The following is a 26,685-nucleotide window of genomic DNA, read 5'->3' on the forward strand; positions in this document are numbered from 1 at the left end:
TAAGTTACTTGGTCCCCATAGTGTCGAAGGACAGGAGGCATAGCTAGATGTAGGAGAGGGAAGAAGGGAGAAGCAGTGCAAAGGCACAGAGGTGAGGAAATGCAGATTGCATTTTTATTTTTTTATTTTTTATTTATTTGCCATACGCGGGCCTCTCGCTGTTGTGGCCTCTCTCGTTGCGGAGCACAGGCTCCAGACGCGCAGGCTCAGCGGCCATGGCTCACGGGCCCAGCCACTCCGCGGCATGTGGGATCTTCCCGGACCAGGGCACGAACCCGTGTCCCCCTGCATCGGCAGGCAGACTCTCAACCACTGCGCCACCAGGGAAGCCCCAGATTGCATTTTAAAAAATGGACTGCATTAATATGTTTAGATTGGGGAAGAAGAGCTGGAGGGTGGTGAGAAATAAAGCTGGAGAGGCTGATTAGAAAATTAATCAGCATGTAACTTTTTCATCCAATGGTTGCCACCAAAGCCGGTTGTCAAACTCATATCCGTGTGTTTACTGGAAGATGGTAGCAGTAAGGCATGTTCTGTGAAGGTTTTTATCAGGACAGGCTTCAGCGGAAAGTTTTGAAATCAAATGGTCATTTATGACTTGCATTCCAAGCTAAACAACTTCTGTCTTTCTGGGTACTTTGTATATGAAGAAGAAAAACATTTAATGCAAGGATTGGTGAATTGGTGACTCAATCAAGGAGCGAGGAGGGACTGTGTTATTGAGGTAGTGATTGGAATGAAAAGGGTTGAGGTAGTTTTCCAGTGCTGTGGTTCTTAACTGGGGTAGAATAAAGAAGGGATGGACCAAGTGTTTGAAAGGAACATGGGGAAGGTCATTTGACTATTTTTTCTCGTTTAATGACCTAATATACTCTCACTTGTATTCAGTGTTGTATAGTCTTTGAAGTTTGACTCAGATATACAGTGATTAACAGTAATTTATGTTGATAAGCTGGGACCTTCCAAACTTCTCTCTCCAGCCTTGATCTCTCTCCTGAACTCCAAGCTTAGACTTCCACTGCCCTTACGGACATGGCACTTGCTGTGTAATAGACATCTCAAATCCAGCTTCTCCGAAATTTTACTCCCGATCTGCTGCTCAACATTATTATGTGTCCCTATACATTATTATTTCTAACTGTATTATATAATTAGCAAAAGTATTAAAAATGGCATGTAGTTATTTCCTTAAGTATTATGTTGACCCAAATCTTGAAAGAAACAATAATTGTAAATGCTTATCAAGCCAGAATGAAAGTTATGATTTGATTTTTGTAGTTAGTGTCTGGGGCCCATTCCTAGACATTTCCGTTTAAGAAGTCTGGCAGAGGACCAGGCTCCTGTACTTTGAAAGTGTTTGTCTCACAATAGTCTCTACTGATTTAAGAACCACTGTAAAAAGAAACACTCCAGATTTAAAAAGAGATAAAAGAAAGGTGAGTAAAGAGAACTCTAGCAAAGGCACCATGGCTCTTTTATCTGTAGTTGTATATCCCCTAGTAAACATGTCCAAATTATTTTGGTTCAGAGAAAGTTCACGGATTTTTCTTATAAGTCATAAAACCTAGACCAAAAAATTTACAGCTGAAGACAAAAGCCCAGGTTAATTGAATTACTTTGTATACAGCTTGTTGATAACAAGATTTATTGTCCTTAAAGAGCACATCCCAGGTCAATTTGTTCTAAATGATGTTCATGGAGTTACTCTTGTTGCTCGCCTAATTGCTCTACAAAGCATGGGGCTCAGAATTTCCTAACAATTTTATCTACAGCTTGTGACACGAATATTTAATTTTAAAAGAAGTTGGCCTCGTCACAGAACAGTAAATAGAGTGAAGGTTTGAAACAGTATCTAGTAAATTAGAAATGTTGAAGAACCAGAATTATCCTCAACCCTGACTTTTAGAAAAAGCTGTCGCTATTGGGAATTTAATCTAGAAAGCAGTTTTTCAGTGGATCAGTGCATGTTCAGCCCAGTAAGATTAAAGTCTTCAGTCTGGTTTCCAAAGTTCTTTATGAACCTTCCCAGCATTTCTCACAGCCCCACCTCTTAGGGCTGCTGGCTCTAGTTTCAGGCAGACCAGACTGGAACTTTCTCACAACCCTACGCCTGCAACCCTCAGTGATTTTGCATCAGTGTTCAGTTTTCTGCCTGCCCTGCCTCGTTCATCTTAAAGATTTTAACCAAGTAGCAAGTTTCCTGGCAAGTCTTCCCTAATAACCCTCCTGGCCAGAGATGGGTGTTTCTCCTGTGTTTCCACATGACACAAAAACGTGCCTTTCATGGCAGTTCTGATATCGAGGTACCTAACCCACGGAGCTCATAGAAGACACGCTAGTTCTTTTCTTTTTTAAAATTTATTTTTATTCAAGTATAGTTGATTTACAATGTTGTGTTAATTTCTACTGTACAGCAAAGTGATTCAGTTATATATATATATTTTTTTCATATTCGTTTCCATTATGGTTTATCACAGAATGTTGAATATAGTTCCCTGTGCTATACAGTAGGACCTTGTTGTTTATCCATCCAATATATAATAGTTTGCATCTGCTAACCCCAAACTCCCAGTCCATTCCTCCCCTACACTCCTCCCCCTTGGCAACCACAAGTCTGTTCTCAGTGTCTGTGAGTCTGTTTCTGTTTCATAGATAAGTTCATTTGTGTTACATTTTGGATTCCACATATAAGTGATACCATATGGTATGTCTTTCTGATTTACTTCACTTAGTATGATAATCTCTACGTCCATCCATGTTGCTGCAAATGGCATCATTTCATTCTTTTTTTATAGCTGAGTAGTATTCCATGATATATATATACCACATCTTTTCTTTTTTTTAACATCTTTATTGGAGTATAATTGCTTTACAATGGTATGTTAGTTTCTGCTTTATAACAAAGTGAATCCGTTGTACATATACATATGTCCCCATATCTCTTCCCTCTTGTGTCTCCCTCCCTCCCACCCTCCCTATCCCACCCCTCTAGGTGGTCACAAAGCACCTAGCTGATCTCACTGTGCTATGAAGCTGCTTCCCACTAGCTATCTATTTCATGTTTGGTAGTATATATATGTCCATGCCGCTCTCTCACTTTGTCCCAGCTTACCCTTCCCCCTCCCCGTATCCTCAAGTCCATTCTCTAGTAGGTCTGCGTCTTTATTCCCATCTTGCCCCTAGGTTCTTCATGACCATTTAGTTTTTTAGATTCCATATATATGTGGTAGCATACAGTATTTTTTTTTTCTCTCTCTGACTTACTTCACTCTGTATGACAGACTCTAGGTCCATCCACCTCATTACAAATAACTCAATTTCATTTCTTTTTATGGCTGAGTAATATTCCATTGTATATATGTGCCACATCTTCTTTATCCATTCATCTGTTGATGAACACTTAGGTTGCTTCCATGTCCTGGCTATTGTAAATAGAGCTGCAATGAACATTTTGGTACCTGAGTCTTTTTGAATTATGGTTTTCTCAGGATATATGCCCAGTAGTGGGATTACAGGGTCATATGGTAGTTCTATTTTTAGTTGTTTAAGGAACCTCCATACAGTCCTCCATAGTGGCTGTATCAATTTACATTCCCACCAACAGTGCAAGAGGGTTCCCTTCTCTCCACACCTTCTCCAGCATTTAATGTTTGTAGATTTTTTGATGACGGCCATTCTGACTGGTGTGAGATGATATCTCATTGAAGTTTTGATTTGCATTTCTCCAATGATTAATGATATTGAGCATTCTTTCATGTGTTTGTTGGCAATCTGTATATCTTCTTTGGAGAAATGTCTATCTAGGTCTTCTGCCCATTTCTGGATTGGGTTGTTTGTTTTTTTGATATTGAGCTGCATGAGCTGTTCGTAAATTTTGGAGATTAATCTTTTGTCAGTTGGTTCATTTGCAAATATTTTCTCCCATTCTGAGGGTTGTCTTTTGGTCTTGTTTATGGTTTCCTTTGCTGTGCAAAAGCTTTTAAGTTTCATTAGGTCCCATTTGTTTATTTTTATTTCCATTTCCCTAGGAGGTGGGTCAAAAAGGATCTTGTGGTGACTTATGTCATAGAGTGTTCTGCCTATGTTTTCCTCTAAGAGTTTGATAGTTTCTGGCCTTACATTTAGCTCTTTAATCCATTTTCAGCTTATTTTTGTGTATGGTGGTAGGGAGTGTTCTAATCTCATACTTTTACATGTACCTGTCCAGTTTTCCCAGCACCACTTATTGAAGAGGCTGTCTTTTCTCCACTGTATATTCTTGCCTCCTTTATCAAAGATAAGGTGACCATATGTGTGTGGGTTTATCACTGGGCTTTCTATCCTGTTCCATTGATCTGTTTCTGTTTTTGTGCCGGTACCATACTGTCTTGATTACTGTAGCTTTGTAGTGTAGTCTGAAGTCAGGGAGCCTGATTCCTCCAGCTCTGTTTTTCATTCTCAAGATTGCTTTGGCTATTCGTGGTCTTCTGTGTTTCCAAACAAATTGTGAATTTTTTTGTTCTGCTTCTGTGAAAGATGCCAGTGGTAGTTGGATAGGGATTGCATTGAATCTGTAGATTGCTTTGGGTAGTAGAGTCATTTTCACAATGTTGATTCTTCCAATCCAAGAACATGGTATATCTCTCCATCTGTTTGTATCATCTTTAATTTCTTTCATCAGTGTCTTATAATTTTCTGCATACAGGCCTTTTGTCTCCTTAGGTGGGTTTATTCCTAGTTATTGTATTACTTTTGTTGCAGTGGTAAATGGGAGTGTTTTCTTAATTTCACTTTCAAATTTTTCATCATTAGTGTATAGGAATGCAAGAGATTTCTGTGCGTTAATTTTGTATATTGCTACTGTACCAAATTCACTGATTAGCTCTAGTAGTTTGCTGGTAGCATCTTTAGGATTCTCTGTGTATAGTATCATGTCATCTGCAAACAGTGACAGCTTTACTTTTTCTTTTCTGATTTGGATTCCTTTTATATCTTTTTCTTCTCTGATTGCTGTGGCTAAAAACTTCCAAAACTATGTTGAATAAGAGTGGTAAGAGTGGTGAGAGTGGGCAACCTTGTCTTGTTCCTGATCTCAGTGGAAATGGTTTCAGTTTTTCACCATTGAGGATGATGTTGGCTGTGGGTTTTTCATATATGACCTTCATTATATTGAGGAAAGTTCCCTCTATGCCTACTTTCTGGAGGGTTTTTATCCTAAATGGGTGTGGAATTTTGTCGAAAGCTTTCTCTGCATCTATTGAGATGATCATATGGTTTTTCTCCTTCAATTTGTTGATATGGTTTATCACATTGATTGATTTGCATATATTGAAGAATCCTTGCATTCCTGGGATGAACCCCACTTGATCATGGTGTATGATCCTTTTAATGTGCTGTTGGATTCTGTTTACTCGTATTTTGTTGAGGATTTTTGCATCTGTGTTCATCAGTGTTATTGGCCTGTAGTTTTCTTTTTTTGTGACCTCTTTGGTTTTGTATCAGGGTGATGGTGGCCTCATAGAATGAGTTTGGGAGTGTTCCTCCCTCTGCTATATTTTGGAAGAGTTTGTGAAGGATAGCTGTTAGCGCTTCTCTAAATGTTTGATAGAATTCGCCAGTGAAGCCATCTGGTCCTGGGCTTTTGTTTGTTGGAAGATTTTCAATCACAGTTTCAATTTCAGTGCTTGTGATTGGTCTGTTCCTATTTTCTATTTCTTCCTCATTCAGTCTCAGAAGGTTGTGCGTTTCTAAGTATTTGTCCATTTCTTACAGGTTGTCCATTTTATTGGCATAAAGTTGTTTGTAGTAATCTTTCATGATCTGTTGTATTTCTGCAGTGTCAGTTGTTACTTCTCCTTTTTCATTTCTAATTCTATTGATTTGAGTCTTCTCCCTTTTTTCTTGATGAGTCTGGCTAATGGTTTATCAATTTTCTTTATCTTCTCAAATAACCAGCTTTTAGTTTTCTTGATCTTTGCTATTGTTTCCTTCATTTCGTTTTCATTTATTTCTGACCTGATCTTTATGATTTCTTTCCTTCGGCTAACTTTGGGGGATTTTTGTTCTTCTTTCTCTAATTGCTTTAGGTATAAGGTTAGGTTGTTTATTTGAGATGCTTCTTGTTTCTTAAGGTAGGATTGTATTGCTGTAAGCTTCCTTCTTAGAACTGCTTTTGCTGCATCACATAGGTTTTGGGTCATTGTGTTCATTGTCATTTGTTTGTAAGTATTTTTTGTTTTCCTTTTTGATTTCTTCAGTGATCTCTTGGTTATTAAGTAGTGTGTTGTTTAGCCTCCATGTGTCTGTATTTTTTTCAGACTTTTTCCTGTAATTGATACCTATTCTCATAGTGTTGTGGTCCAGAAAGATACTTGATATGATTTCGATTTTAAACTTTAAAGTCCCCTACTATGATTGTGTACCTGTCGATTTCCTCTTTTATAGCTGTTAGTATTTGCCTTATGTATTGAGGTGCTCCTATGTTGGGTGCATAAATATTTACAGTTGTTATATCTTCTTCTTGGATTGATCCCTTGATCATTATGTAGTCTCTTTCTTTGTCTCTTGTAATAGTCTTTGTTTTAAAGTCTATTTTGTTGTTATAAAGCAGAAGCTAACACATCATTGTAAAGCAATTATACTCTACATGATGTTAAAAAAATTTTAAATTAAAAAAAATAAAAAAATAGTCTATTTTGTCTGATATGAGAATTGCCACTCCATTTTTCTTTTGATTTCCATCTGCATGGAATATTTCTTCCATCCCCTCATTTTCAGTCTGTATGTGTCCCAAGGTCTGAAGTGGGTCTCTTGTAGACAGCATATATACAGGTCTTGTTTTTGTATCCATTCAGCCAATCTATGTCTTTTGGTTGGAGCATTTAAGCCATTTACATTTAAGGTAATTTTCGATATGTATGTTCCTCTTCCCATTTTCTTAATTGTTTTGGGTTTGTTATTGTAGGTCTTTTCCTTCTCTTGTGTTTCCTGCCTAGAGAAGTTGCTTTAGCAATTGTTGTAGAGCTGGTTTGCTGGTGCTGAATTCTCCTAGCTTTTACTTGTCTGTAAAGGTTTTAATTTCTCCATCTAATCTGAATGAGATCCTTGCTGGATACAGTAATCCTGGATGTAGGTTTTTCCCTTTCCTCACTTTAAATATGTCCTGCCACTCCCTTCTGGCTTGCAGAGCTTCTGCTGAAAGATCAGCTGTTAACCTTATGGGGATTCCCTTGTATGTTATTTCTTGTGTTTCCCTTGCTGCTTTTAATATTTTTTCAGTGTATTTAATTTTTGATAGTTTGATTAATATGTGTCTTAGCGTGTTTCTCCTTGGATTTATCCTGTATCAGACTCTCTGTACTTCTTGGACTTGATTGACTATTTCCTTTCCCATATTAGGAATTTTTCAACTATAATCTCTTCAAATATTTTCTCAGTCCTTTCTTTTTCTCTTCTGATTCTGGGACCCCTATAATTCGAATGTTGGTGCATTTAATGTTGTCCTGGAGGTCTCTGAGACTGTCTGCAGTTCTTTTCATTATTTTTCTTTATTCTGCTCTACAGTAGTTATTTCCACTATTTTATCTTCCAGGTCACTTATCCGTTCTTCTGCCTCAGTTATTCTGTTGTTGATTCCTTCTAGAGATTTTTAAATTTCATTTATTGTGTTGTTCATCATTGTTTGTTTGCTCTTTAGTTCTTCTAGGTCCTTGTTAAATGTTTCTTGTATTTTCTCCATTCTATTTCCAAGATTTTGGATCATCTTTACTATCATTATTCTGAATTCTTTTTCAGGTAGACTGCCTATTTCCTCTTCATTTGTTTTGTCTGGTGGGTTTTTGCCTTGCTCCTTCATCTGCTGTGTGTTTCTCTGTCTTCTCATTTTGCTTAACTTACTGTGTTTGGGGTCTCCTTTCGCAGGCTGCAGTTTCGTAATTCCCGTTGTTTTTGGTGTCTGTTCCCAGTGGCTAAATTTGGTTCAATGGGTTGTGTGGGGTTCCTGGTGGAGGGGACTAGTGCCTGTGTTCTGGTGGATGAGGCTGGATCTTGTCTTTCTGGTGGGCAGGTCCACGTCTGGTGGTGTGTTTTGGGGTGTCTGTGGACTGATGATTTTAGGCAGCCTCTCTGCTAATGGGTGGGGTTGTGTTCCTGTCTTGCTAGTTGTTTGGCATAGGGTGTCCTGCACTGTAGCTTGCTGGTCGTTGAGTGGAGCTGTGTCTTAGCCTTGAGATGGAGATCTCTGGGAGATTTTCGCCGTTTGATATTACATGGAGCTGGGAGGTCTCTTGTGGACCAGTGTCCTGAACTTGGCTCTCCCACCTCAGAGGCACAGCCCTGATACCTGGCTGGAGCACCAACAGCCTGTCATCCACACGGCTCAGAATAAAAGGGAGGAAAAAAAAAAAGAAAGAAGATAAAATAAAAGTTAGTAAAATAAAAAATAATTATTAAGAAAAATAATTTTTTAAGTAATAAAAAAAGGACAGACAGAACCCTAGGAGAAATGGTAAAAGCAAAGCTATACAGACAAAATGACACATGGAAGCATACACATACACACTCACAAAAAGAGAAAAAGGGAATAAAATATGTATATCATTGCTCCCGAAGTCCACCTCCTCAGTTTGGGATGATTCGTTGTCTACTCAGGTATTCCACAGATGCAGGGTACATCATGTTGTTTGTGGAGATTTAATCCGCTGCTCCTGAGGCTGCTGGGAGAGATTTCCCTTTCTTTGCTTTGTTCGCACAGCTCCCAGGGTTCAGCTTTGGATTTGGACCCGCCTCTGCGTGTAGGTCGCCAGAGGGCATCTGTTCTTCGATCAGACAGGAGAGGGTTAAGGATCAGCTGATTCGGGGGCTCTGGCTCACTTAGGCCGGGGGGGGAGGGAGGGGCACGGAGTGCGGGGCGAGCCTGTGGCAGCAGAGGCTGGCATTACGTTGCACCAGCCTGAGGCGCGCCGTGTGTTCTCCTGGGGAAGTTGTCCCTGGATCCCGGGACCCTGGCAGTGGTGGGCTACACAGGCTCTCGGGAGGGGAGGTGTGGAGAGTTACCTGTGCTCGCACACTGGCTTCTTGGTGGCCACAGCAGCAGCCTTAGCGTCTCATGTCCGTCTCTGGGGTCCACACTTATAGCCGTGGCTCACGCCCGTCTCTGGAGCTCCTTTAAGCGGCGCTCTGAATCCCCTCCCCTCGCACACCAGGAAACAAAGAGACAAGAACAAGTCTCCTGCCTCTTCGGCAGCTCCACACATTTTTCCGGACTCCCTCCCGGCTAGCCATGGCGCACTAACCCCCTACAGGCCGTGTTCACGCCCCCAACCCCAGTCCTCTCCCTGGGATCCGACTAAAGCCTGAGCCTCAGCTCCCAGCCCCTGGCCGCCCCGGCGCGTGAGCAGACAAGCCTCTCAGGCTGGTGAGTGCCGGTCAGCACCGATCCTCTGTGCGGGAATCTCTCCGCTTTGCCCTCCGCACCCCTGTTGCTATGCTCTCCTCCGTGCCATGAAGCTTCCCCCCTCTGCTACCCACAGTCTCCTCGCCCGCGAAGGGGCTTCCTAGTGTGTGGAAACCTTTCCTCCTTCACAGCTCCCTCCCACTGGTGCAGGTCCCGTCCTATTTTTTGTCTCTGTTTTTTCTTTTGCCTACCCAGTTACATGAGCAGTTTTCTTGCCTTTGGGAGGTCTGAGGTCTTCTGCCAGCGTTCAGTAGGTGTTCTGTAGGAGTTGTTCCACATGTTGATGTATTTCTGATGTATCTGTGGGGAGGAAGGTGATTTCTGTGTGTTACTCTTCAAACCATCTTGAAGCTCCTCCCCTACCACATCTTTATCCATTCATCTGTTGATGGACATTTAGGCTGTTTCCATGGAATACACACTGTTCCTTACTAATCTCCTAGCTCAACAAGTAGTGGGTACAAAGCAGGCAATTGTAATAATAATACAATTTGGAAAGATTTGTTTTATCCCATTGGAAAATAAAATAAAATTTTCAGTTTGTTTTTAGTTAACTAGAAGGTTGTGTTCTCAAAATCAGCTTTAAAAAGGTGGAATACCTATTTTCTAAGCATTTTAGCTAATGGAAATTTTATAGGTAATGCTGATGATCTGGACAGATTGTGTCAGGAAAATGTTTAATTAGTACATATTGAAAATGAGTGAGGAAGCAAGAAGAGACCAACTTCATTAACTCAACAAACTCTTACTAATTACGTAAGATATGCTGGGCTTTGGGAACACAAAATAATTTTGGAGTATTTTCACACATATAATTTTCATTGGTATTTCCAACTTAATGGTGGAAGGAGTTCAAAAAAGGTTCATATGATTAAATGAACATCTTTCTATCAAATTTATCCACTGGGATGTCACCCAGGGGCTGGAGAAGATTAATTTACTCTTGCCTCCATGTGATTCAAGAAGATTTTTTACATTACTATACCTGCTGTGTGCGCAGTTTGCATTAAGAAAGCAGTTTACTTACTTGACATGATTTTGCTTATTTCATGCAGAGTTTAAGTTATTGGGAGCCTCCATAAATGTTTGATAAATGGGTAAATGAATGAACAAGTAGTATAGTATTTCCACTTTGAATTTGTCTAATTGATTAAATCTAAATGCGTCAGTGACTTTGTCATCTCTTTGTAGATTTGATATCACAGGAGGATATTTATGAAATTGAAATTGGGTGGTTTTGTTGCTGATCTTGTGTGACAAGAAAATCTTTGAAGGAGCACGTTGTGTATAAATTAATTTCACTGCTTTTTAAAATGTTTCTCTTTCTCTAGATTTTAATGCCAATTATTTCTAATAAGAACAACCATAAATCCTGGTCCTGTTTTATTTCACAAGACATGGAACGTCACATAGAAGTCATGAAAATAAAATGCATATTTTTAGGGGCAAAATGTTGAGAAGAAACTCTTCTACCAGTTCCCACTATTGCAGAAATGTTGACCTGGATGAGAAATATTCAGAGACCAAGTACGTAATGATATGGTTTACACAGGATATCAACATGGAGAGCCAGCACACCCATTTAATATCATAGCCCCAGCAAACTGTTAGCAAAATATCAGAATTTTTATAACTACAGCATATTTTTAAAAATAATGTACAGAAACACCATATATATTATTTCCTTTCAAAGTATTCTTTCTAAAAGCAGACTGTACAAAAAGCAAGCAGTACCAATTGCCATAATGTCAACAGTACTCTTCGAGTAAAATGTTTTTGAGGACGTTATGATTCTTTAACAATTTTTTAAATGTTAGAGACATGCCCATGACAGAATAACAATGTCACAACTCAAATTGAGGCTATAAAAATAATAGATGTGATTTTGAAGAATTTATATTTAGAAAACTAGCTTATGGATTCATAAAATACCTATTAAAATTCAAGTCCTATCCTTATTTGGATGAAATGATTCATTTTTGTATTTTTAATCATTTCAGTGTTTGTAGACTAGAGCCAAATGAAAGGACAGTACTCCATGCAATTGAATCAGTGGTTATTAAATGGTCGCATCAAATCCAAGAAATTGTAGAGAAAGATTTAGTGCGGTCTTTACTGAATGGTCTTCACTCAGATCCTCAAACTGAACTGGATTTCTGGATGATGAGGAGAGAGAACCTAGCATTCGTTTATGATCAAGTAAGTTGAGAGCCCTAGAAATTGCTTGCCAGTTGAATTAGCAAAGTCAGTTGTAGAATTTGGTCTCCAAAGCCATGATTTCCAGTAATGTTAAAGGTTTAATGCACTGTCTTTGAACAACTTAATTGTCTGTTTTCTTATTCCAAAGTTCTGTATGGTATGCATTCTTAAAATTAATGGGAATTAAAAGTAATTTTGCCTTTTTGCGACTATTTTGACAGTAATTGGAAACACTTTGTGGCAAAGAAAGAGTAGTTCCCAAGGGAAATGTTGAAGATTGTAAGATTTAATTAATCTAGTTGATGTAATTAATTTGGGAAAGGAGTAGATTTTGCTTAGTGGAGAGATGCAACTTTGGAAGAACTAACTGGTTCCTCTGCTGGTGTTTGCCATTAGAAGTTATTCAGTTTAATGTTCTAAAAACTACGACATTCATTCACATGTTCACCTATCTGTTAGAGATTTTCTGAAACAGATTTTATATGGAAAAGTTAATATTTTACATGTATAATAAAATGTATATTAACAGCCTTTTTGAAAATACAAATTAAGAGCTATAAATGTAAAATAACATACAGTCTTAAGGAAAAAGATTATGTTTAACTTGAAACCAGGTATGTCTTTGAGTGTTAAATACTGTGTGTACTGTGCATGAATGGAGTATTATTTAAATATTTTATTGCAGAATGCATTTATTTAGTCGTTAATCTAGCTTATATATTTTTTTTTTTTTTTCAATTTAGCTTCAGGTTCCCATTGTCCTCAAGATGGTTAAGATCCTGAAAAATAAGCAAAGCAGCTATTTTCCAACTTTGAAGGGTATCCTCATGGCTGTGGAAAATGGTAAGACTCGTGTTCCTTAGCCTGGCATCAGTGGTCCCTCCTGATCTGACTCCTGACTGTCTGCTCAGCCTCCTCTACCCTTCTCCCCTTAGCATGCTCATGAAATGACTGCACTTGACTCTTCTAATGATAAGTCCATCTTAATTATCTGCCGTTGATTCTCCGGCTATATTAAACCATTTTTCGGGTATATAGTAAGTACCTACCACAGAGGCTCTAGATTGAACTTTCAGTGAGAGTGTATGTGTGTGGAGGGGAAAGGCCTTCGGTGTTTAGCAGCGGGTCACTGAATGCCCAGCATGGAGGCTTTCTAATCAACAGTTGGGCTGCAGTTAGTCCAGTGACTCTCCAGTAGAATCTCTGTATTTGCTTAACATCCACCGTTTATTTAACTCATAAGCACGCGAAGTCATCATTGAGGTTTTGGTGAAGATTAAACACACAGAGAGGAGGGTTTGTTTGTTGAATTTTGAACAGGTAATGCATGTACGTTGTTAAAACTCAGAAATTATAAACAGGTATTTTTAATTTAAAAAGGAAATTGTGTAAGTGAAAAGTTTCCTTATCTTCTCAGTACCCAGTTTCAACCTCACCCAGGCGTAACACCCCTCCGTAATTTGTTTATTTCTGTTTCTGTTTCTTTAGACGTGTGTAAGCAAATACAGATATGATCCGTGATACTGAAGTTTTAAACGATAAAATTGAAAGATAACATGGCCCAATAGCTTGTTTTTGTTTCTAACATGAGAAAATTATTTTTAAACTTTTTCCTATGTAACGTGGAAGGTTAGGAAATACTTAAAATCTACTTTGAAAATGTTTTGCTATCTCTTTAGGCTTTTCTCCATGAACTCTGTTTGAAAAGAGGCCTTAAGACAAGATGGCATTAGATCTGTATTTCTATCCCAGATCCACTCAGTACATCTTAAATTTGCTGCGTCCCTGGTTTCTGTTGGCCAACTTGGCATACTAACACCTTCCTTGTATAATTGTTGCAAGAATTAGAGCACTATTTCTCAACCTTGTCACCACTGACATTTTGGGCAGGATAATTCTTTGTTGTGGGGAACCACCCTGTTCATTGCAGGGTATTTAGCAGCATCCTTGGCCTCTGTCCACTCCCCCCATGCCTGTTGCGAGGACAAAAAGTGTCTCAAGACATTGTCAAATGACCCTTGTGGTAAATCCTCCCCTGGCTGAGGACCAATGAATTGAAGACCTAATATACAGTGCACAGAGTACTAGGCACATAGTAAGTGTACCCTCAATAAACAGAGGCTGCTTGCATTTTTTCTGGTAGTAATATTCACATTTTCTGTGGATAAAACTTATCCAGGAATGAATCCCAGGGGTCCTCAAAGCCTTCTGAGCATATGGACTGGAGATTCAGGAGAAAACACTTTCAGTAGAACAAGTGGCACAAAGCCATTCTCAGTTAGAGGTAGAAGGCTCTCCCAAAGACCTACTCGAGGCTTTGTAAAATCACTAGAAGTGCTTATCACATTTTAAGGGCACTTTACCTTTACATGCAATTATTGGATTTTGAAATTAACACTGATGAAAACACTAATTTCAAAACGTGAGTGCATCTGAGGAAAAAATAGTTCCTGGACCCTCTCTTTCTTCTCAGGTCTTTATTGTTAGGTGGAGAGATTAATTGGTTACATGTCAAGAAGAGCAACATGGGTGGGTGCATACCTGACTCTGACAGCCAAAAAAAAAAAAAAAAAGTCTGGCAGTTTGTTTTGTTTTTAACTTCTGACAGGAGTCTTTTGGGATAACACCAGAAATTAAGGAATTTACTTTCCTTCATTCCCTACCTTCATAAATAAAGACCATTTTCAGTTAATCAAAGGTATTTGTAGCCTCAGGAGTACAGTGAAGTCTGATGGAGATCCATTTAGGGTACATTAAAAGGACCAGTTTAATCAAGAGAAAATTTTGGATTAGATTAACCAGTAATTAATCATAACTATTTCAATGTTGTCTTCATATATACCTTTTTTAAAAAAGTATTTCTTATTCCTACATGCATAACAATTTTTTAAATTGAGGCAAATTCACCTAACATTAAAAAAAGTTTTTAAAGTGTACAGATTGGTGGCATTTAGTGTATTCACAATATCCTGTAACTATTGCTTCTATCTAGTTCAAAATATTTTCATCACCCATGCTTGACAATTTCAGTAGTTACACTGTGGGTAATAATAATGGAAAATTTTTCATGGTATGAGTTACTCTTATAGGACACTAGAATGAGATAATAAGTGATTCAATTGTGCTGGTACCAAGTGCATGGGAGGAGTTAACTTTCTGGTGAGTCTTCAGTCGCTGTTTACTTGTGAGTAACTACGCCTGGGTTCTCTTGAAGGGTTGTTACAGCTGGACAGTGTCGAAAGCCTTCCTAACCTGCCCTTGTGTCAATGGTTAGGGTAAGTGATATAAAAAGAAAGAGGCAGCATTTAAGTACAGCCATGTTGTTTTGCATTGTTCTCTTGACCTTGTGAAGTGACTTCAGATAAAAGAGGCTGCCTCACATTAACGGTGGTTTCCTTTCAGCTCTTCTCGAAAGCCCAAGACGTGGAACTTTTCCTGAGACCCTGAGGAGACACCTTCAATGTGTTCAGGAGACGGAATTCCCACAGACTGGTGTATTAATTGCCCCGTTTATTTCATACCATCTGTCTGATCTGGAGTCATTCCACGTTTTATAATACCCCTGTTCGGATTATAGTTCTATTGCAGGAGTTTTGTTAATCTCTTCATTGACCGGGTACGTAGCATGAAAAACATAGGAACAATGAGAATTATTGCCGTTTGGTAGGTTTTATGAGATCAAGGAGGAATGAATAAATCCAGTCTACAGAACACCTTTTTCCCTTTTCTTTTTTCATAAGACTTTTATGGTAACAAAGGCCAGATGACTGTATCCTAAAAGGCAAAGGAGCTCTGGAATAAGTCAGATTACAGTCAAGGGACAGGTTGTTACTGGATTCTGTTTAACATCCTACTTTTCTTCAAAAGAGATTTAAGGCAGCTTCTAATAAAAGGCACACACACGTAGTACTTTCTTTGTAGCTTTCCCTTTGGTTTCCACAGGAACACTGGCTGGGGGAAGACTTTTGGAAAGGGAAGTAAGTTAAGAGAATCTGGCAGAAAAAAAATGATCCTCCAAAAATAGTAGTAGAATTATATTAAAAGAATTCTGATTCATGGTTGATCTTTAAAATCTTGTTTATAATTGTTTCTCTACTCTTCACTTAACTTGCAAAATGTTTTAAAAAAATTGGACTGCTTCCTCATCCTGTGGGAACTTTAATTACTCTTGTGTCCATAATATCAGAGAATATTTCATAATTTGAGAGCTAAAAGATACTTGCAGGGCATATCATCCAGTGATTCTTTGTTGAGGGTGTGTGTGTCTTAGTCTGCTTGAGTTGCCATAACAAAATACCACAGGCTGTGTGGCTTTATTTTCAGGAATTGCTTTCTCACATTTTTGGAGCCTGGGAGACCAGATCCAGGTGCCAGCATGGTCGTGTTCTGGCTTGCAGATAGCTGCCTTTTCTCTGTGCCCTCACACTGAGAGAAAGATCTCCCTCTTCCTCTTTTTAAAAAACCACAGTCCTGTCCGATCAGGGTCCCGTGCTCATGACCTCATTAACTTTAATTACCTCCTAAAGATTCTATCTCCAGGTAGTCACATTGGTGGTTAGGGCTTCAACACAGGCACTTTTTGGAGCGGGTGTCACACTTTAGTCCATAGCAGGGTCTATATCAGGGTGTGTGTCTGAACACCTAAGGAGTTTTTGTAAAACAGATGCCAGAGAATCAGAATCTGTGCATATGGCTTAGCCTTTGAGTTGCTAAGTAAGAGCGCTTCCTATGAGAATTGGATCGTTTCCAGCTGTAACTGGCTAACAAGCAGAAAAAGAGAAGTGTCTAAGTTCATGTGAAGTGGAAAGTCTAACAGTGCAAAGACTTGAGGATTAGCTTGCTCCAGGGGACACAGATGATAATTTCAAAGCTCTGTTTTGCTCGTTTGTGTTTGACTTGATTCTCAGGCTCTCATCACGTGTTAACCAAGGTGGCTTTTGGTAGTACCAGATGGATATCCTTCTAGTAGAGGAACTTCCCTGGAAAGAGGCTGACTTTGTTTTTTGTTCTGGACCAGTGGGTTTTATTTTCACTCCTGGAACAATCATGTGGCCAGGGAGATAGGATATCTTGGACAGGCCTGGATCACTAGCTCAGAGAAGGGTGGACAACTGTGATTGACCTAAATCCCTGATCTAGTCTAATGCTTCGTGGTGGTTTTCACCTCATGACTCACATAGAAATTAAAAATTTTTCATTGCATAGTCGGGTAAAATTGGAGGGGACTGGGAGCCCTGAAAGTCTGTTGATAGACAGGGCAAGCTGTTTGGAGCTTCTGCTGCCCCAGGCCCCAGAACCTTTCTTTTCTAAATGTTAAAGAGAGCAGTGTTGTAGCAGAAACTGGTTGGGGAACTGTGTGCCATTGTAATCCTGATACTTTTTCAGGTGAATTAATGGAAACTTGAAAGATATCATTTGCTCACTTTGCTTGAGCATTTAGGGGGAAATCCAAATTAAAGAACAGGTTTCCTGACTTGTAGTTTACCGTTTCTGGAATACATATGAGATTGAGGTGTGCTTGTGTGTCTTCCTCTCTGCTTCCAAAGAAGTGGAATGGTGTATGGAAAGGGCTTTGGGCTCCGACCAACCAGGATTCAAATCTAATTGAACCAGGGGACTTCCCTGGTGGTCCAGTGATTAAGACTCCGCACTTTCACTGCTGAGGGCTTGGGTTCAATTCTTCGTCAGGGAACTAAGATTCCACAAGCCGTGTGTCACAGCTGAGAATAAAAAAGATCAAGTTGAACCATTTTAGAGTAGTTAAATCACTTTTCTGAGCCTCACTTTCCAACTTGTAAGTGCCCTGTTCATGGGCTTTTGTAAAGATCAAAAGAGAGAACCTCAATGAAATGCTATGTGTGGCATTTAACAGAGACTCAGTAAAAGTTAGTTCCAAACTCTTGCCTTACAAAATAGTTGCAGCTGTTGATAGGAGATAACAGGTCTGTTCCTTGCTATATTTTAGCATCTCTTCTGGCTTCATTCTATTTGTTTCTCTGTTGTGCAGGACTCAGTTTGCTCTTTTGTTAAGTGAGTGCACTGCGTCCTAATGGCTTGGATCCCTACTGCAGGATTAACCACTGTGACCACCGCTTCTCCCAAACCCCTTTTGAGGGATCCTCATCTCATTTTGAGAATGATCCAAACTTTTACTGCAGAGCTCTGTTAGTGTAGAAACCTCAAATGTTGTCATTCACTATTGTAGTTGGCTTGCAAGGAGCCCTGGTTACCTGTAAGCCTATAAACCTATTATCCCCGGGTCCTAGGCTGTGTCAATGGTCAGAGTTTGCCAAGCTCCCAAGGAAATAATGTCGTTTCTCTTGTTCCTTAGTTACTATTCTTGGCTTATGTCCAAAGGTTCCGTCGACCTGATTTCCTAGATTCTCCAAGTGGACTTTGTAGTAAATCTGCCCCAACATGTTAGGAATCAAAAATGGGCAATGAGTCAACTTTCATACCCGGGTTCTCTGAAGAGCTAAACTCCGCACCACCTGCCGCCACCCCCAGTCGTTTGCTGTCTAACTTATTTTTAATACTTACTTAACAAGCACTGTATAGTGCCTCTTATTTGCCAGAATTCTTCTAAGCCCTTTACAAGAATCTACGAGTTTAATTCTCTGGCAACACTATGATATAGGTGCTATTAGTAGATACTTTATGTATTAAAAAAAAAAAAAAAAACCCTTTTTTAAAAAAAAAGTTCAGAGAAGATAAATAGCTTTCTCAAGGTCACCCAGCTGACAGAGTTCTTACTCATTTTGCTCCATATTTTAATGTAAGTTTTTATTTCTAATTACTATTAATATGTAGTATATGAATAATTGTAAAATACTCTTATTGCATAAAATTTATAACAATGGACATAGTCCTGCAGTTCTATCACCCTAAAATTCAGCATTTAAAAATTTTCCTTCTTCCAAAATTTACACGTATTTATGCATTTTATCATATAATTCTTTTTTTTTTTACTATCTTCTTGAAAAATGATTGCTATTGTTGGATATTTACGTTGCTTCCAGCCTCCTGTATTACAAACAACATGCAGACAACAACTTTATACAGAAATCCTTTTCCTTAACTTGGATAATTGGCTTAATATAAATTCCTGATGTTGATCAAAGGGTACAATCTTTTCATGACTATTGAACGCTATTTGATATTTACAAATTCTTTTTTAAAAGATTATGTTAATTGCATTGCTATTATCAATGTGTAAAAAGTTTTAGTATAATTCAGCAGCTTTGAGCATTACCAGCTTTAAAAAATTTGCAGTGATTCATTGAATATACACTTGTACCATGTTGTTTCTTAATTTTGTACATTGCATGATTTGTGTGATCACACATTTTATGTGCCTTTTATAATTTTCTTATATCGTTTTCATGTACTTTGTTTTTGTGACTGTAGACTTCAACGTGTTTATGAAACATTTGAACCCTTGCTGTGGTATACGTCAGAAGTCATAAGCTGGCATTCTGTCAACTGTCTTTGGCCAATGGATCAATGCACTGCTGTTTTTATTTTGCATAGTATTTTGAAATTTAAAAAAAATTGTTTCTGATGCTTAAATTGAGTAGGTCTCATTGAATTTCCAACATCCCAGCCTCTACTGAAAAGCCAGATCTCACTGCATTGGCTCTTGCATCCCCATTGACACAGTCAGCTGCTAGAGCTTCACGTACCCCTTTAGATGGGTCATGTGCTGTCCAGGTGACCATGGTCTCCACTGTTCACTGTTCCTGATCTGCTAGAATTGAAGGAACTAGTTAGTAGGCTTTTTAGACACCAAATGAATGATATTCTTACTACTTTACACATTTATGGCACAGAGTCTATATTGCATGTAAAACCATAGCCATTATTGGGAGATGGAGGACAATATGTCTACATTTAGAAAAACATTTCTTCTATCTGCTGTGTTGAACCCAATGGCTTTCAATACTTTCTCCATTGAGATCTGTGACAACTTTTTAAGCAACTGAAGAATTAAAGGTGTGCAGTTTAAACCTATAATTTATATGTGGTGAAGATGCATCAGGATTAGATTTTATAGGTTCCTGAGGCTCCTAAATAGGGAAATTGTGAAAGTTCATAACAAATATGCAAAGGGAAGAACTGAATGATGGTTCTATGAGAGTTGCTACATGAATCTGCTGGTTTTTCTATAATCATTCTCGCCTTTGCATTTCCACTATTGAAAACTAGTTCATATGGCATATCTCGGCCAGATTTTATGTCCTATAATGAGTTTAAGCCCCCAGAAGAGAAGTCTGCTAACCTAAAAGAATTGCCAATGGTATAATCACCTATGTTAGCTCTTTCTCACCTTTTCAAGAGACCTTGTGCTGTCAGGTAACGTGAGCATATTTTTAAAATACATGGTCTGATAGATGTCCCTTCCTGGCTTATACATTTCTTTATATGAAAAAACAGTTGTGCAGAATATTTGCTGCCAGGAATAGCCATGCAAATTCTGGTTACACAGTTGTTGTATCTTTGAAGCTTAGCAAAAATGTAGTATTGGCAGAATGTTTAATTCCAGAAATTGCAGCATCTCCTGTAGAAGTCTCTAATGTATGCAAGTATGTCATTGAAACCTAAGTGCCTGAATTTCTAGAATTTGTATTTCCTGTTTTACAGCATTGCTGGCCCAATTCTAGACATTGTAATTTAAAAATCATGCACTGAAAAAATAAAACAGTTCATTGAAACAGTCATTTTCAGGAAAACTAGTAAACATTTTCTTATTATTGTTTCCTTTCATTGAATTGTAGGCACTAGCTTACCTTTTGCCTGAAGACCTTTTGAAGCGAGAAATTGAAGACTCTCTGGAAAAGGTGCAGGTGGCCGTTAACATCTTAAAGACTTTCAAAAATTGTTTTTTTAACTATAGAGAAGGATTGGCAAGCTATTTTATGGGAAATAAGGAGCTGAAACCATGGGATTTCCAGTCTCATCTGGTGTTTCTTAGATTTGACAAATTTCTCGACCGTTTCATGAAAATAGAGGTATTCATTTATTGACTTGTAATTTATTCATATTGTAAGTTGTTTCAGAAAACCCTATAGCTTTTTATATGATTTAGGGAATAGTTCTGCTTGGGTGGGAGGTGGGAAGTCTGCTTTCTTGGTGATCCTCATGAGGAGTTTACGAGGCCCGTGCTCTCAAGATACAGTAAAAGCTTTAGTTTGTTTAGTTTCAAAGCTTTGTTTAGTTTTAAAGCTTTGGCTTCTTTTTCTAAAAAATTCATTTTTGATTATTTTATTATACTGAGTGTAAGTGAATCTCTATGTACCAGTGACCCTTGTCCTACGGCTTACTACGTTCCTAGAAAATGGTTGTAAATCAGGAAGCTAAAAAATAACCCCTTTTTTCTTTACATGTTTGATGGTTTTATTGGGATTCCATAGCTGAAAACCCATTTGATAATCTAAAATATCATGGTAACTTTTAGTATATAAATATATATGTTATACTATTCAAATATTATAACTATTCATAAAAATAGATGAAAAGAACATGAAAACGTGCTTTTTATAAATGTTTTAAATGCCAAAAAACCAAACATGAATTACATACATGTAAACTTGCACACCAAAACTTGTATGGAGCCAACTGGCTAAGGTTTCTGTTTTTGTTTTTGTTTTCATTTTGAACTTCCTTATTTTCTTTGTAAAACTCTTTCTAGCAAGTTTGGGCTTTTTTGTTGATAGATTTGTTGAATTTCATTCAAAATTAGAGCTTTATGTTTTGAAAATTCTCATCACCTAAGCAGCCTGAATGCCTCTTAAAGTTTGAGTGCCAAATGCCTGACTCTGGGTAACTTGCATCACCCGTTCATAACAGTCTCTTAAGCTCCTTTTCAATAAGAGAGCCCATCACTGCAGTGTTGGTGGCTGAAAATGAGTTTTGGATCTCACCCGGACGTCTGACTTATGATTAGAAGGATATGAAATTAGAGAGTCAAATGTTTAACTATGGTAAGCTAGGTGTTGCCTGTACTGCTTGATAATTTTCAGTCCATGTGAAAATGGGAATATGATTTTAAAAGTAGGCAGTTACTTAGTTCAGTTACATCATTAATATTCACTTTATGTCATGTAAGTGTCCATTGACTCACTGATTTTGAATGTTGGAAAATGTTCTTTCTTTGAAACTTTAAAATGTTCTTTTCCTACTCAAGAGGGTGGAAAAATCTTTACGATGTTTTTTTCAAAGGATATATTTGTCACCATACTGGAATTTGAAAAGCTGGAAAGACTTGAATTTGGCGGTACCAAGGGAGCAATTTTAAATGGACAAATCCACGAGATGAGTGAAGAATTTATGGAACTCTGTAAGATTTTTAAACAGAGCACATATGACCCATCTGATTACAATAACATGGTAATACTGTATCTTTGTGTTTTCAATTTCATAGACTCGTATTTTAAAGCTGGGAAGGACAGTAGGTCACAGTGATAATAGGTCCCATTCAGTCCAACCTCTCCCGGATGAAAAGAGGGGAAATGACTTGTCTGAGGTCTCTCATTTACTCAGCGGTAGATCAGGGACCAGAAGTTAGGTCCCTAACTTTTGCATTTTCAGTTTAGAATATTTTAAACTGTTTCTAATATAACAGTGGACCTCAGTTTGGATTTGTCTCTTGTTGATGAATAGTGAAAAGGAATTTTCCATATTAACTCATTTAGATCTGATCATGTGGTGTCCATGTAACTTGTGTGTTTTATTTTAGCCTTTTCTTGAATCATTAGGTCAATTTTTCATCTACTTGAATATTTAGTTTCAGCTCATTCATTACATATGTTATTAACATGTATGTTGTCTGAAAAAGAGGGAAGCTTTCAGGTTTAAGCTGCTTCTGTTTTCTGTCACTGCCAGCAGGTTAGGAGCCAAGGAGTTCCTGTGGGCATCCCTGCAGCTCTAGGGTAAAAATAGCTTCATTTTAGTGGTTTGCCATGACAGTGAATCCCAGGTACCAAAAAAAAAAAAAAAAGATTACCTCTAGTCATCATTGTTTTTTGTGGAATGTGAATTTATTCACTATTATGTGTATATTTGGCCAAATACTTGACTCTCTGAAGTGTACAAGTACAGTATGTTAGCTTTGTAAGGACATGGTTAGCAAACTTAATCCCTCTGAACTGCTGACAGTTTTTGGGAAGTGGAGTTAATGGTAAGAAAGATACGGTCATTGTGTGTCCTGCTAATTTGTGGGAAAGTAGGAGAAACCTAGATCTGTGGTGATGATCTAGGGGATGCATGAGCTCATCCCCAGAGCCTGGTAAGATGTCTGTCACCCAGCAGGAATTCAGTGAATGTGGACAGGATGGGACTCTTGGGGGGTGGCTTGATTTAGCTCTTCTGAGCAACTAAGCAGAGGAGCGTGAAACCCAGCGTGCACAGGACTGTCGGGTGCATTCGAGTTGCAGGAGAGCCTTGATTTGCTCATGATTACAAATCCTGGCAGGTTTTCAGTGTGCTAGGGTTGGAGGACATGGCTAGGTTTAGCTGATATCACTTCCCTGGTAGTGCTAAAGGTCCTGAATTTATCCCTGTGTCTGCCCAAACCCTGCACAGTCACAAACATAGAATAGAAAATTCACTTGCTCTTGACACACACACACACACACACACACACATACATACATACATACATACATACATACATACATACATACATATATATATTTGCTTGGTATTTGTATCTAGTATAAAATGGGCAAGGCTTACCTGTGATCTCCAGATCTGGGTTAGAGACATCAATAACCTGCCCTCAAAGTTCCCCTTCATCCTTTTATCTGATTACTGTATCCTGCTTTAGAATATAATTTAAAAGCTCCTTGACTTTGATTATTCCTCGAAATCGAAATTTGAATTAACTAAAAGTTCACTTAATTGGTGTGCTTAAGTCAAAGATGACCTTTGCTTTTCTTGAATGTGTCTTGGTTATCAGTGTTGCCTCAGAATATTGCAATGATTATATATTTTTGCTTAATAAACTGTTCGTTTGGGGGCTTTTTAGCTGAGTTTCATTGTGTTCTGGTTTTTATGATGAAATCAGCTGGTAATTTTTAGGAGATATTATGTTAGCAAACTACCTGCAAGCTCATATATTCATACAGGTGTTTCCCCATGACACATGCCCACCCCATGCCCTTCCTCTGCCACTGCACACACCCCTCTGCATTCCCCAATCCCCATTGAATAGTGCTAATGTAACTGTCCAGTGTATCATAGTCAGCCTTCCTGCCCTCTGGTGTAGAAATGGTTTATATATGTTCTGGTAAATTAAAGAAACAGTGACTGGTAATTTGCTTTTGGAAATGCTGTTTATGTCTCTCTCTTCATTAATCTCAAGCCTATCAATCAGGCTTTGAGCCTTTATTGGTGTGACAGAAGTTCTGCCACTGTGGTCTATTTACAGAAGATGGGGATTTCTCGGGTGTGTCCATAAAAATGTTCTTGGGTTTCTGAATTATTAATACTGAATATAAAGGTCACTTTAAGTATTTGCTTTGACTTCTTCCTATGGGACTCTTTGAGATCCAGACCATTAGGGGGAGAGACTTGCTTTCTAATTTATTTAATTGAAACATGTAACATCGTGCATATTTAAGGTGTATAGCATGTTAATTTGATACATTTATATATTTTAATAGCCAATGTAGTGATTATTAGCACCTCTATCGTGTTGCATAGTTATCCTTTCTTTTTTAGTGGTGGAAATCATTAAGTTGTAGTCTCTTAGCAAGTTTGCTGTTAGTGAATATAGACAACAATTTGTATCATATTGAACTTGATAAGAGACTTGCTTTCTTAATTGTATTTAACTGATGGGCAGGTGACTTGAGGCTCAGCAGCTTGGTTTTCACCGACATTCTGAGGTGTAGCTTGATTAAATAAAATTCCCTAGATAACTAAGCAAGGATGGTGGATATTCTTGAGAGTAGTCTCTTGGCTCCACTAGTGTCTGTTAATGAGTCCATTAATAATTGCTGAACAAGTGTTGGGTGCCAGGCATCAGGCCAAACCTTTACACACATTCCTGCTTAATTCTAGCTGTAACCCTGAGAGTGACTGCCCAGGCAGATGAGGATATGTAAATTACCCGAGATTACACAGTTCCAGGGAGTGGAACAGAGATTCCAACCCAGAACTCTCAACCTAGCACTTGTTTTTTTGTTGTGCCATGTCAGTTCTTTAGTGTTTATCTCCCTCATTGCATCTTCCTAGAAATGAAGGGAATAAATTCATCTGGGGCAACTGGAGGAACTCACCTGAGGACCTGTGCCCTGAGGTGGGGTGATCCAAGATGCTGTGGCTAGTTTCCTTTTGCCTGCTAGATTTTAGTAGGAAGATTGATCCAGGTACCTAGCCCGCCATTACTCCAGGATCTAAAATTCACTTTAAAAGTAGTTATTAATCTGTACTAGCTCGTGTTCTAGTTCCTACAATTAGTTTTCTGTTCTGTTCTAGTCTCCTGAACTATTTATTAATTCTTTTGCTATTACAGTGTGTAGCATTTAAAAATTTTAACTACATAAATGTCTTATTAGTCATCTGCAGGATTTTCAGGTCTTGCCTGCTTACTTTTCAAGGTAAAATTTATTATTTAAAAACATTACTTGTTCTTTTGGAAAGGTAACATACGCAAAAATGCAAAAATTTAGTCCCCTTCTTCTCATTCCCTGCTTTTCGCCCTAGTCTTTCATTTTCCTTCCCCAAGGACATCTAGCATTATGAGTTTCTTATATAATGTTCCAGTGATACATGATGCATGTACTAGTGTATACATGGGCGTATGTATTTTGAATTCTGTTTTTGCACTCGTGGCATCCTCTACAGATCATGTATACCTTTTGTCACTTAATATATTTTAGCAGTCACTCTGTATCACTGCAATAGCATTACCTATTTTTAAAAAAACAGTTGTATATTATTCCGTGAATTTATGTATTATTTATTTTTTTAAGTTATTTAAAGTAGTAGATATCACTGTTTAAAAATTTACTTAGGAGCTTCTTCTGGGAAGATGGAGTAGACGTACTTTTCCATCTTCCTCTAAGTACAACTACAGTACGGGTCACTATGTGTAAAAGACACATAAGAAGACTCTGAAAGGTGAAAAGAAGAAGACAGATGGACCCAAAAGACAACATAGTGATGAGTTACCTGAATTTCCTCCTTGCCTGAAATAATGCAGACCTAGAGGTGAAGACACTGGCAACCTGGAAACACCAGTGGACACAGACATTAAAAACCTCAATTAAAGCCTGATCCCTCTCAAGAAAGGGACAGCCTGGCAAGACAGAAGACTTGTAGACTGCAGTCTCTCTAGTCCAGAAAAATGTCACAGAAGAAACTGTTCCCTACCCCCATCCATGCCAGCAAAGACTGTATGGGGAGAGTAGACTTACAGCCAATCTGTAAAATGCTACCCCACACCCAGTCCACACCTCCACTGGGGTGGTGTCAGTGATGGCCAAGTAGGGAGTCATGATTTTCATCCTAGCTAGCCAGTTATGAGTTCACTCTCTGTGATGTCAGTGGAGAACACATGAGAATCCTGAATTTCTTTCCTCACCCAGCAGTGTCCTTTACCCCACTAGGGTAGTGTCACAGGAAGCCTCTAGAAAGTCAGTGCTTTCACCATGATCAAATGGTAACCAGGTCACCAGTACTGTGACATCTGTTGAGACCACATGGGAAGCTGGAACACCCAGCCATAACAGGAGCTCCCCACCCTTAGGTATTAATGGTTGCTGAGTGGAGAAACTGGACTTCTGTCTCCACTTGACAGTAAAGGGGCCAGAGCAGTGTTGTAGAATGCTAGCAAAAACTGAAGGTTTAAATAAAATCCAGTCTCATAATATGAAACATAGTATGAAAACATCCAGGTTCAATAAAAATGTACTCATTATACCAAGAACCAGGAAGATCTCAACTGAACAAAAAGACAACTAATAGATGTCACCATTGAGATAAGACGTTAGAATTATCTGACAGGCTTTATAGAGCCATGCCAAAAATGCTTCAACAAGCAATTATCA

The 26,685-nt window shown here is 38.4% G+C and overlaps 1 protein-coding gene across 1 annotated transcript in view; it reads left to right on the plus strand.

The window, feature by feature from the left end:
- Positions 1–26,685, plus strand: part of DNAH11 (dynein axonemal heavy chain 11) — a 316,314-nt gene that overhangs the window by 5,643 nt on the left and 283,986 nt on the right. The window contains 8 exon segments of the mRNA XM_032643357.1: positions 10,765–10,960; positions 11,448–11,632; positions 12,376–12,475; positions 15,035–15,141; positions 15,143–15,229; positions 15,231–15,248; positions 20,407–20,640; positions 21,851–22,018. Of these exon segments, the coding sequence (XP_032499248.1) occupies positions 10,765–10,960; positions 11,448–11,632; positions 12,376–12,475; positions 15,035–15,141; positions 15,143–15,229; positions 15,231–15,248; positions 20,407–20,640; positions 21,851–22,018 (1,095 nt within the window).

The sequence above is a fragment of the Phocoena sinus genome, chromosome 9, assembly GCF_008692025.1.
Source record: "Phocoena sinus isolate mPhoSin1 chromosome 9, mPhoSin1.pri, whole genome shotgun sequence".
Classification (NCBI taxonomy): domain Eukaryota; kingdom Metazoa; phylum Chordata; class Mammalia; order Artiodactyla; family Phocoenidae; genus Phocoena; species Phocoena sinus.